Genomic DNA, 12,963 nt, shown 5'->3' with positions numbered 1-12,963 from the left:
ACTACAAGTAGGTAACTAAGCCGTAGGAATCCAAATTAAAGCATCAAAAGTTTCTCTTCCACACTCCCAAGAAATTTCTCAGCAACCAAACCGATCATAGAAAGAGAGAGAGAGTTCATATTCTTGTAAAATGGGCTCTCTTCTGTGGAATAAATTTTATTAAAAACTCACGTGCATCTACAGTGGAATTCCCTATGTAACTCCCTACAATGGAATTCCGTCTACTAACTTAACAAATTCCATAAGTGTAACACTTAATGAAATACTAAATAGGATACATGTCACAATTTTATTGGCTTTGACATATCACACTATCATAATTTATTAAGTCAATTGATGGAATTTCACTATAAAGAGTAAATAGTCTTTTTTGTATACCTTTGGGACTTCTGAGTTTATTTTGATATCATAAAGAGTTAATTGCAAAACAAGTAAACCATCTGGATCAATTTTGCATTTCTCATATTCATCATGTCTCTTTATTTTCTTTACCAAATCTCTTGCAAATGTGCTTACTTCTGTCCAACAATGGTCCGGTTAGATTATGTTGAGAATTAATCCCTTTTATTTTTTATTTTTTTATTTTTGGATGAATAGCATTAATCCATTTTTGGTCCAAGAAAGCAATCAATTAATTATGATATGTGGAACCGGGATTTTGATGAGCAAGATTTTTCGTGGAAATAATATTATTCCCTTTTCTCAATCAAGGACATGACCTTCTCACTCAAAAACTCACAATCCAATTTATTCGTTCCTTCCACCTGTATAATCCAAACAAATTCAAAACAAAAACATCTTAGCATAGATTATAGATTAATTAACAACTTAATTAATCCATAATAAATATTATGAGAAACTTCAACTAATCCTTGAACTTTCATCGCTTTCACAATCATCTCATAAAGTTTAAGAACTGTCAATTAATGTATCAAACTTTAAAAAGTTTGCAATGTAACCTTTACTAGTAGGCTTTGAGGTTAAATCAAACGGCAAATGCGATAAATGACTTTTATATTCCTGTAAAATTTATAAAATTATAAAATTACTTTTTTCTTAGGGTATTTTGGAAATTTCCGAGGTCTCCATTAGGATTTAACAAAAAATCTTAATGGATGGATAACATTGCAAACTTTTTAAAATTGGACGCACTAAACTAAGATCTTTTAAAAAAAAAAACTTTAAGAAAGCAATTCCAAAAGCGATAAAAGTTCATAAAAATAAGTAAAGTTTCCCCTGAAAGAACTGAAATAGCAAAACAAGTAAGCAAAAACATAGAAAAGGTACCTGAACATGTAAGTTGTAGAACACCCTTCCTTCAAAAGACTCAAAAGAAGAAGCATTTAAGAGTAGAAGCCCATTGTCCTCCAAGTATAGCAAGATCTCAGATACAGAACAGTTGTGGAACTTATAAGTGGTCATATGAAGGGTAACTTCTCTATCATTAAGCCAAGTTGCAGAAACAGCAGAACTAGACTTCCCTGCTGCATTTTTACTCTGCTTCTCTAGATAATTTACATCTCCTTGCCTTGAAAAGTTTGATAAAAGTTCTGCCTTCTTTTGCAGCAATCCCTCCACTTGCTCTTGTAGTTGTGGAATGTACTTCAACACACGGGAAACTGTTGCCGGAACACTTAGTTTTTTCTGTAGAACCATTAAGAGTGTGAAAACCATGAATATATAGTGTTTTCTATTGGGTAGTGTTGAAGTGTAGACATAAAATTATAGGAGTTAATCCAAACTCAACCCATTTAATAAAACGGATCAATTCCTTTAACCTTGAAACGACCCAATAATATAGGCGGGTGTAGGGGTGTAAACGAGCCGAGCTTGAGTGAGCTTCCCTTGACTCGCTCAAATTTTACTCGAGCTCAATCTCAAGCCGAGCTTAAGGACGAGCCAAAAAATCGAGCCCGAGCTTGAGCTCATAATAAGTTGAGCCGAGCCGAACTGAACTCGCTCGCGAGCTAGCTCTTATATTTAATTTATTTTTTATTATAAATTTAAACTTTTTTTTTTTTTTTACATATCCGCACAAGAGGGGGGGAGGGGGATTCGAACTAGTGACCTCCACTTCATTAAGTGTGGTCCCAGCCGATTGAGCTAGCTCTTGGGGACATTATAAATTTAAACTTCAAGTACTCTTAAACGGCTCAAGAAGCCAGCTTGCATATAAGCATTTGCTTAGCTTGGCTTGCCGAGTATGGAGCCTGAGTCAAGACAGCAAGACACTTAGTTTTGAAGATAGTGGATATGCATCATTTTATAATAAAAGGATGCTATTAGGAAAAAAAAAAAAATCATCAATTTTTAATATTAAAATGAACAACTATGTGTGAACAACTACCAATTCGAGCTGCTTATGAGCCTAACTGAGTCGAGCTGAGCTTACTTTGTTTAATATTCAAGCCAGCATTTGTGTTCACGAAACACCTCATTTAATAATCGAGTCAAGTACGAACCTAACTTATACGAGCCAATCCTAAGCTCGTTCGCAAACGGCTTGCTCGTTTAACACTCCTGGGCGGGTGACACAACTATAATCCATTTAATTAAGAAAATTCTTAATTAACCTCAACACAATGGTTTGGAGACATCTATTTTCTTAGAAACTAACCTCAAATATCCTCTCTTTCCAGATGAGATAGACAGTAGCAGCCAAATCTTTACAACAATATCTCTAAGAGATTTCCTTTTACACTTACCTAAATAACAAAAGCTAAATAGGGTTTGTGAATTTTCAGGAAAAAAGATTATCCAGTCACTCATCCTCCCCTAGACAAACGGGAACAAGTTAGAGTATAGTTGAAGTATATACTATCACCCCTTATGAGTTATTCAAGATGCCATCAATGAAGGTCAAAGCTTCATTCGCCTTCGGTAACCCACCCGGATCAAGATTCTGTGCAACTTTTTAAAATTAAGAAATTCAGGTCCTTTTTTACATCGAACCACTTAAAAAATGTCAACATTCATGGATATATTTTAACCGATTTTTATATCAAGTTCTAAAAGCTTTAACTCATTTGGTTTTCTAAAGAATAAAGCATTTTTGTGAAAGTAAAGAACTAGTCATTTGGAAGGAATTCTTTTTTAACTCCATTAATAACATGTCACATTTATAATAAGCAACATTTTTTTTTTTCGGTCGGTTGATGCAAACTACAGTCTAAATTTTGAAATTTTAAAATCCTAGCTAGGAAATTGCAAGGATCCTTATTGTTGCGGGTTTTGTTTTTCGCAATAATTTTCTTTTATATATATATTTGCTCAGCAAAAGTTAGAGCATCACAGCAGCTTTCTCGTTATTTTTTTACATTTAAGAATCCAAACTACTTTTTGCTTCCCTATGTCAAAATGCACCCCAATAGCATCCCTTAATCATTTCATATATCATTAAAATATTTGATTTTTTTTATTATATTATATATATGAGAGGAGAGAATTGAGAGAATAATTTTTATTTTATTTTAATAATTATAAGGATTGTAATAGTGGAACCCAAAAAAATTGAGTTCCACTGTAGCAATCTTAATGTTTAGGGTTCCTTTAAGGAGTCTGATGTGAAATTTTTTTAGACTTTTTAGACATATTTTTTAAACTTAGAAAACAGACTTTCTTATAAGTAATCTGCTGGGAATGCTGAAAAGAAAGGGGAGAGAAAGAGTAAATTACTGTTTGATCAGCAGCGGGAAGTACGGAGCGGAGGGAGGAGTACAATGTATTCATCTTCGTGCGACGATCACGCTCGCTAGCATTGTGGTTAAGCTTCTTAACCACCATGGCCGGGTCGCCGTTAAAACTCGCCAATTTCGGAAACCGATGTTGATCATGATCCTGCGGTTGAGATAGCTTATACTCAGTGTCTTCGTAAACGTAGCTCTGCTGCTGCTCATGATTATGGCTTATGCTCTCCTCCAACGACGTCGTCGTCGTCCATAACAATGGTGGTGGGAATAGCGCTAACATGTTGACGTTGGTCTGTTTATTTTCGTAAGAAATAATTAGATGCTCATAAACATGAATATTCATTCACCATTTATAGTGGTGGCTGGTGGGGAGAAGATATTTATTATTTAGGATATTACTTCCCTAGGATTTTCTGATGGCTGCGATTTAAGGGCAGAAAATAAAAGAAAATTTAAGTATATTAAAAACAAATTAATGAGCAAGATTGCATTTCCCCACTTGAGGATTACAAAGTAATTAAATAAATAAAAGAAAATGGAAGTATATTAAAAAGAAATGAGGAAGATTGTATTTCCCCACTTGATATCTAAAAAGAAAAAAAAAAAAAAATAGAAATTAAGAAGATTAAAAAACCAATTGCGCGTGCGCATGAGAAAGAGCTGTCTAGAAGAAGCCAAATTTGGGAGACTGCCTATTGTTCGTCTCCTCCTTACGCAACAACCCTTTTTAAGTTGTTTTCTGCGGGTCTATCTTAGCTACCAAATTCTACCTATCTTACCTTTTCAAAAATTTTCAAACTCCTTTTTTTTCTTTTTCTTTTTCTTTTTTTTTTTGCTCTTTCCTTCCTAAAATGCAAACACCATTAAAAAATAACGAAGTGGAGAAGCCAATATATATATATATATATATATATATATATATATATATATATATTAAAAAAAAAAAAAAAAAAACTTTTATGACAAGAGGGAGGAAAATGGTAAGTAAGAGTGAAAAGGTGGTTAGTAAAATTCACTAACTGCTTCCGCTAACTGCTTTTTAAAGAAAAAATTTTAAAATAGAAATTAGCAAGTTCAATTTTGTTTTAAGGTTAATTACATTTTTAGTACCTAAATTTGCACTTTTTTTTTTTTTTTTTCTTATATGTAAAAGATCAACTTAATACCTTTGTTAGGTTTCGTTAGCCCAAACTAACGAAATGTCACGTATCATCATATAGAATGTGTCCTAAAAAAATAATAAAAATTTATTAAAAACTAAACCCTCTAAAAAAAATGAAAATTTATGAGGTGGTTTCGGCCACCCCTTTCTGGCCATTGGGGGTGGCTGGGCTACCCCATAAAATTTCAAAAAAAATAAAATAAAATTGCGTTTAGTTTTTAAATTATTAATTTTTTATCTTTTGACACGCATAACATTTTTATGTGATGACACGTGTGACAGAACCTAACTAAGGTACTAAGTTGGTATTTTCCCATAAGTCATGTACCATTGTGATTAGATTTGAACCCCAAATTGGAAAAAATAAACTCTACAAACATACATACTAAAAACGTAATTAACCATTTTTTAAAAATAAAAACGACGTTGTTCATGGTAATATAATACTTGGCATTTATTAAATTAAGTCGAAAAAAGATTTCTCCGAACTGATTTAGAGAAATTTCTGTCCTACTCAAAGTACCTTTTTTCTTTTTTCCTTTTTTTTTTTTTAAATGCAGCTAATTATTCCAATTCGTGGGCTAGCCTTTGTTAAGGCCTCAATTTACGTGGAGGCTTTAAATTTTTCCCATTTTCACATGGAGGCTTTTAAATTAGACATCCTTTTCACTTTTCTCCTCGTTTAATGTTACCGGCCACATGCATGGCTGATGGCTCCCAGAGGTTTGTGATCGATCTGTTGCCCGTGATTGGACGGCAACGACTTGACCCGTTTTGGTCTTGGATGACGACCCATCAGACCAGAATCTGTTTCTTAATTTTCCATGCATTGCAGTTGGAATTGAGATTTCCGGCAGCCTCAAGCGTCAGACATCTGCCTCTTTCTCTTTCTTTCATCTTTCTTTCCTTTTTTTTTTTTTTTAATTTGTTTTTTAAATTGAAGAATAGAGATATTAAAGAAAAATTTAAATTTGAGGTATTATCACTAAATTTGAAGTATTAACACTAAATTTATGATGATAAAATCCTTTTTTAAGTGATACCATCCCTAAAGGGTTAACCTTCCACCCCTAGATTTTAGTTTTAAATCCAAAAATAAATTTTGAGGCATTAGAAACTAATATTAACTCATAAAAATTTAACAAAAAATAAAAAATAAAAACAAAACAAAATCTAGCAGGACTAGGAAGAGAGATTTTTCTACAATTTTTTTTTTTTTTTTTTAGTAAAGCCACGTCAGACTTTAGCAGACACTTGTCTGACTCTTGGGAGCATGATAGGAGAACTCTTGCAATTGACCCAAAAAGAAAACAACGACGAAGAAGAAACTTCTCCGGCACCCTTTCTTATTCCAAAGGCTATGGCATTTTATGTGGTTACTGCCATCAAGAGTTTTGAAAAAAAAGATTGGTCCAATTAGAGGAAGTTAACTTTAACGATATTTGCCATGGTTTTATTCTACTTTTAATTAACCTTTCTAACACGGCACTTTGAAAGCTAGCAATTTGGGGCCTAGCTCAGCAAGACTCATAAAATACGTTTATATGTGGTAACTTGCTTGCAGGCCAGGTAACTGAATGCACGATTCAAAGTCCCTTCAATTTAGCACTAGATTAATGCACCATCAAAATGATTTATATCATCATGATAACATTTTTAATTAAATGTACCATAGTTAGGGTTAATTAAAAGTCAAGGTCAAGTTTCAACACCCACAATCTAATGGAATTCCTGATGTATTAATTTGGCTTACGAATAATATATATTGATGGTAGAAAATTACATACTACATACGACATCATTTCTAAATTTCTCTATATATTTAAATACAAAAACGACATTGTTTCATGTATTATATATATAAAGGCGGTTAGCAGTTAACAGTTTTTTCAAAACCTAAGACCTCTAACCGTAATCGCCTAGGTAGTTAATGGTTTTTCCTAACCGCCTTCAAAAGCGGTTAGACAATGGGGTAAAAGAGTAAATTCCTTTTTATTAATTGAATAGTAAGAATTTCTTTAATTCAATCTCTTAAAGCGTTGTGTTTTTTTTTTCTGAAAAAAAAAAAAAAAAAAAAAAAAAAAAAAGCATATGAGAAATATGCACTATTAAAAAAATATGAGAAACTTTACAAAAACTTTCCAGAACTTCTACTCGTTTTGACACTATCCTTAAAGTTTAAAACTAAGGGTATCCATTAAGATTTTCAGTTAAATCTTGTCAAAATTTTCAAAATACCCCATTTTTTTTAAATAAAAAATATTTGCAAAGATTTTTCAAAAATATTGCAAATATGTTTTTTTTATATATATATAAAACAAAATAAACGCTTGAATCTTTACAATTTTTTTATTTATTTTTTTTAATAAAAAACAGAGATATTTTTGAAAATTTTGACAAGATTTAACGGAAAATCCTAACGTAATGGGAGTAATTGAAAGAAATTGAAAATCCGGTATCCTTAATAAAAGGTTTTTAAACTTTAGATGGTAATTTCAAAAGGCGTGCAAGTTTAAGGAAGTTTTATGAAATTTCTCCTAAAAATTATGTATTTCTCAACAATGTTAGGGATACATGACATATTTAGACACTGAGTAGGAGGAATTTTCAGTTTATAAGATATTTTTGTCCCCTTAACAAAACCTTATTTATATATCCAATCAAATTGTGTGCATATATTTTTTTTTTAACCCGATTAATGGGAGAATTTTATTGCATAATAAAACATAATACATTAGAGCAGCTATATATGTCATGCTATAGAAATAGCCAACCCTTCAAGGGTAACAAAACCAGCAATTATAACCATTAAATCATATTTATTAGTAACACTTACTTAAATTTGACTGTTAAATTTCTCTTCATTTAATCTTACGATCATATTATTAACACTCAAGTAAATTCAACTAGTGAAACATACTTATTAGCATCTTTCAATTCAAATCAAGCACTAGATCTCATAATAACAATCATCCAAAATTTAACGATCGATCACGATCGTTACACACTAGTGTTTTGTGCTAAGTGTTCTGTGAGCCATCAAAGCACCATATTGCACCTCTAGCTCCCTACAACCTACAACCATGCAAACACGTGTGTGCATATGTCATGTACATTGAGTGACAAAGAGAGGACCCCGATTAAGTCACCTATTTTTTGCCGACGATAGCCTGTTGTTCTGCAAAGCAACCCCTCTACATTGGCAACGATTGACAAGGATTTTACATGCTTATGAGATGGCCTCGGGACAGCGCTTAAACCAAGCTAAAACGTCTCTCTTTTTCAGCCGTAACACAACTCCAGAATCACAGCAAAAAATCTTAAGGTTGTCAGGGATCCCAGCAACACAAAGATATGATAAATACCTTGGCTTGCCAGCCCTTGTGGGAAGATCACGTAAGCAGGCGTTCAAAAGTGTCAGAGACAGAGTAAGGCGACGATTAGGAGATTGGAAACTGAAATTTCTATCACAAGCGGGAAAAGAGGTGTTACTGAAGGCGGTGATCCAAGCCATTCTGATTTACAGCATGAGCATCTTCCTTCTCCCTAAAGGATTATGTTTCGAGATAAATTCCCTTATGCAGAAGTTTTGGTGGGGGCATCAAGAAAATGAAAAGCGTATACATTGGATGAGGTGGAGTCAGATGGGGCTGTCAAAAGATCGTGGAGGTATGGGATTTAGAGATTTGGTGAGTTTTAATAAGGCTCTTTTGGCGAAACAAGGTTGGCGTCTCTTGAAAAATCCCGAGAGTCTTACGGCACGATTCATAAAAGCAAAATATTACCCAAAGTCTTCATTTATGGAAGCAAAGTTGGGAACGAAACCATCTTTCGCTTGGAGGAGTATTCAAGGCACTAGAGACCTCATTGAGGCTAGGACAATTTGGAGAATTGGAAATGGCCAATCTACATGAATTTGGGGTGATAGTTGGATTCCAATTCCTTCTACATTCAAAGTTCACTCTCCACCGAAAGTGCTGTCTCAAAACAGCAAGGTGAATGAGCTTATAGATTGGGAAAGGATTGGTTGGAACCAAAATCTTTTGTACCGTATTTTCACAGAGGAGGAGATTGCAGCCATAAATTCCATACCGATTAGTCATACAAACCAGCCGGACCTCCAGATTTGGCGGTGTACAAATTCTGGAATTTTTTCTGTTAAGAGTGCTTACCATTTAGCAAACGAAATGGAAATAAGTAAGAGCCCAGAAGGTTCAATGCAGCGGGAGGGGAGCAGCATATGGAAGACGTTATGGAAATTATCGATTCCAAACGCGGCAAAAAATTTCTTTTGGAGAGTTTGTCACAACTTATTGCCTACAAAGGATAATCTCCTAAGAAGGAGGGTGGTGAAACAGCCTTTTTGCCCAATCTGTGAGAAGGAGCCGGAAACAGTTCTCCATGCCATTTGGTGCTGTCCAGCAGCAATGGATGTGTGGGGTTGTAGCAAGAGAGTATTCCAAAAATGTGCTGTGGATGGGGCTGACTTTCTGCAGATGGTGGAAATTCTTCATACCAGATGTGATACGGATGATTTTGCTTTGTTCGTGCAAGTAGCAAGACAGATTTGGTTTAGGAGAAACAAGTGGATTCATGAAGGAGTTTTTACCAGCCCAAACGTGATCATCAAGGACACGGACGCATTTGTAGAGGAATATAAAAAGATCCATGAGCAGAATTTTGTTGTCGAAGCTGTGAACAGTAACAATCGAGGGAAGAGGTGGGTTGCTCCTACTCACGGCTGGCACAAGGCGAATTGTGATGTGGCTATAAACAAATTACATGCAAGAGTGGGGATTGGTGTTGTAATCCGAGATGAGGTAGGACGGGTTGTTGCAGCAATATGTAAGTCCAAAACTGGAAATATTGAGCCTTCATCAGGGGAAGCCCTTGCAGCTTACCATGCTGCTAGTTTTGGGAAAGAACTGGGATTGCAATACTTAATCGTAGAGGGAGAAGCTAAACAGTTCGTGGAGGACGTCAATTCATCAACGAGCATTTGGAGTCGTTTCGGCCACTTAGTAGAGGACACAAGGAGCATCTTACGTTCATTACAAGGGTGGAATGTTGTTCATATCAACCGTGAGTCGAACGAGGCAGCACACCGGCTTGAGAAAGTAGCCACCACAGATGTCAGTGATAGGATTTGGAAGGATCAAACTCCAAATTGTATTAGTGATATTGTTTTGATGGAGCAATTAGCTCTATCTTTTGATTGTTGATGGAGCTTACCCTAGCTCCACTCTATAATCTTTATCAATGAGAAGTTATCAATAGTTTTCAAAAAAAAGAGTGGGAGATAGAGACCACATTAGGTAAAAGACAAAATATTCTCACTTTCCTAGCTTATAAGCTTTGTTTAGTTATGAAATGGGTGTTTAAGCTCCGCTCATTCGAAGCTTAGGCGAACTCAAGCTTGTTGAAAATACCATTCTAGTTGATCTAGAAACTTGACAAACTTCACTCAATCGAGTTCCAGTTAGGTTGTTAAATTTTTTTAATTTCTGATCCGAGAGGAGTTCAAACTCAAATTATTAAACAACCTCTATACATTTATCTATAGTATAAATATACAATATGTAATTATACAAGGCATATTATACAATATAGTATATAACTATAGTCTATAGGTAACAAATTAACAATATAGTATTATATGTTACGAAAGAGTAGAAACTATAATATATGTATAATGTGCGCAAGTAATAAGTCTAGTATAATATATACAAGTATTACTATAGTATATATGTTTATATATAATTATATACTAATATACTAACTATTCAATATAGTTATATTGGTAAATATATTATAAGTCCCTCGGTCAACGCGCTAAAATTAAATTCTCCCTAAGTTTTTTTTTTTTTTTTTTTTCAAAACTTTACTCCATAGGTCAATCAAAATGTCAATAAAATCTCTACTGTCAAAATTTTTTAACTACCGCTGTTATATTGGTTGAAACGCACCGTTTTAATGAAGCCCACATCAAACTATTTTTTGATCATACGTGTCCACTATTGACACGTAGGATCAAAACGGTGAGTTTTGGCTTACTTGGGAGTTTTATTGTTTAAACCCCCATATTTTCCTCCCTTCCCCAATTCCACGACAAACGACGAAACCCACGTAGCCTACAGAGCTCCCCCGACGCACCCACCGGTGCACCCAGAACCCACCGGCGATTCATCAGTCCGGCGTCATCACAGCCTTTCCGGCGTCACTCCGTCACAGGTAATAAGTCTAAGATAAGGGCTAGGGTTCTGTTGATTCGATTTTTTTTTTATTCAAAAAATTTTGGAAAAAACAAAGCTATTTTCTAGAATTGTGTAGGTTGATGGGTGTTTAGGAAAAGATTTGGGTTCGGTTTTTTTGGTTGCTTTGAACTTCACGGATGGGGCTCTAGAAAGAGCTTAGATTAATTTTTTTGCAGGTTGAGTTTCAATGCAAAGGGTGTTCTTGAGGAATTTTGTTATGAATTTTCAGTTAATAAATTTCATTTGGGTTCCCTTTAGTTACTGCATCTTGTTTTGGGGAGTTTCAATTTGAGAATGGTAGACTAAAAAGGGGGGTTTTCTTCCCCTTGGAGTGGCCAAACGATGAACAGAAAATATAGAACGGTGTGGAAATTGAATGTATAGAAGGATGTAAACATATAGAACATTGTGGATGATGTTAAGAGTAATTATTGTTGCATGTGTGAAAGAGGTTTTTGACTTGCGAAAAAAAAAAAGAAGCAATGAATAGGAAGAAGAAAATTTTCGGGGAAGGAGACAATGAAGCCAAATTCTACACTGGGAAGTAGAAAAAGGTTTGTAAATTTTATTTTGTGAAACACATAAGAGTTTTGGCGGATTACTGCTAATGATTTAGGGTTTCATTGTAGAATGAACATTCAATGTCATCGGCATTTGTAATATCGTCGGTCAAAGAGGATATGGAACCTGTGTAGTGTAGGTGCAACCTTACAACCCCAATTATAACATCCACGACTATAAAAAATTATGGAAAGTGATTCTATAGGTGTGTTATGTATGACCATAAAAAGGTATTTGAATTTGGGTAATCTGGTGTTGAGAAATGGTTGTTACTTTGTACTTGTTCGTAATTTTAGTATTCATTGTCAATTTTTTTGTGTAATGACAGAAAGTTGGACAATGTCATTTTTTCCAATTATATGATGACGAAACCTGTGCTCGTGGACGGGAGGTCCTACCTGGGTTGTATAAACAAGTTAATTCTCTGAAGGATAAAGTGTCATCACTTAGAACCAGACTGAGAATCCAAACATAAATGTTGGTATTTTCGTTGGTGATTTGTGTATTACTCATTTGTCATTGGTTGATGGGGCATTGAGGCATGGAAAGGTTGTATTTAGGGCATTAATGCATAACTTTCAATTACATGTTTTGTATCACCGGATTAGGCAGGCACAAAAAAAATTGTTTGACTTTTTACATTTATATAATTAAACATAAGTTAGTGTTTATTCTGATTTGAATGTGAGTACGCTATATTTGGTGATGAATTTATTACATAACTTGTATGTCAAACTTAATTTGTATACAAGAAATTAGAATATAGGCATAAATAAATTCATCAACATAAAATATTGTACCAAAATTACAGATTGCATACATACTCGGCACATTACACAAAATTAACAAAAAATGTTGTAACAAAAGCGCCACAATTGTCATACATTGTGGCATATTACATTTGTTGAAATAATGAAGATGCAGAAATATAAGCGGAAGCAATATAAAAAATGAACACAAAGAACTTTACGGGTGGTTCGGTGTTAGACACCTACGTCCACCACTTGAAATACCCCTTAGGGTTACATTGTTCTCATTAACTTCTTTTTTTGTCTACAATACAAAAGTCCCAATTTATAGGGTAATGTCTAAATACAATTATTGTAATCAAAATCCCTTTGGTTTTATTACAATTCCAATATTTGATTACCATCAACCCATAAATAGAAAATATTTGATATTAGCATAATTATGGAATATATGGAAAATATTATATATTTTTCATATATTCTAACATCTCCCTTCAAACTCAATGTGGAATATTCTGGAACCTTAAGTTTCAAATCAGAAACAATGA

General features: G+C 34.0%; 2 protein-coding genes across 2 annotated transcripts; one reads left to right on the top strand and one right to left on the bottom strand.

Annotated features, from left to right (window-relative positions):
• Positions 1–689: 689 nt before the first annotated feature.
• On the bottom strand, positions 690–3,969 carry LOC132162254 (transcription factor ORG2-like). Its single transcript, XM_059572515.2, has 3 exons — positions 3,676–3,969; positions 1,288–1,644; positions 690–764 (listed from the first exon to the last, which is right to left on the bottom strand). Exons 1-3 carry the CDS (start codon positions 3,967–3,969, stop codon positions 690–692), a joined length of 726 nt encoding a protein of 241 aa, XP_059428498.2.
• Positions 3,970–9,038: 5,069 nt separating this feature from the next.
• LOC148583301 (uncharacterized) lies at positions 9,039–10,073 on the top strand. The gene has a single exon (XM_088511346.1). It carries the CDS (start codon positions 9,039–9,041, stop codon positions 10,071–10,073), a length of 1,035 nt encoding a protein of 344 aa, XP_088367472.1.
• The last annotated feature ends 2,890 nt before the right edge of the window (positions 10,074–12,963 follow it).

The sequence above is a fragment of the Corylus avellana genome, chromosome 10 (genome assembly GCF_965113065.1).
Source record: "Corylus avellana chromosome 10, dhCorAvel1.hap1.2, whole genome shotgun sequence".
Classification (NCBI taxonomy): domain Eukaryota; kingdom Viridiplantae; phylum Streptophyta; class Magnoliopsida; order Fagales; family Betulaceae; genus Corylus; species Corylus avellana.
Note: the sequence above shows the minus strand (reverse complement) of the source record. Positions and strands in the feature narration are given on the sequence as shown.

Bases quoted from the DNA above. Each gene is read 5' to 3' on its own strand.
- LOC132162254 (XM_059572515.2), bottom strand. From the start codon at position 3,969: ATGTTAGCGCTATTCCCACCACCATTGTTATGGACGACGACGACGTCG. The intron at 1,645-3,675 runs GTAATTTACTCT...ATGGTTCTACAG, and splicing joins TTCCCGCTGCTGATCAAACA to AAAAAACTAAGTGTTCCGGC. The intron at 765-1,287 runs GTACCTTTTCTA...TGGATTATACAG, and splicing joins TCTACAACTTACATGTTCAG to GTGGAAGGAACGAATAAATT.
- LOC148583301 (XM_088511346.1), top strand. From the start codon at position 9,039: ATGGAAATAAGTAAGAGCCCAGAAGGTTCAATGCAGCGGGAGGGGAGC.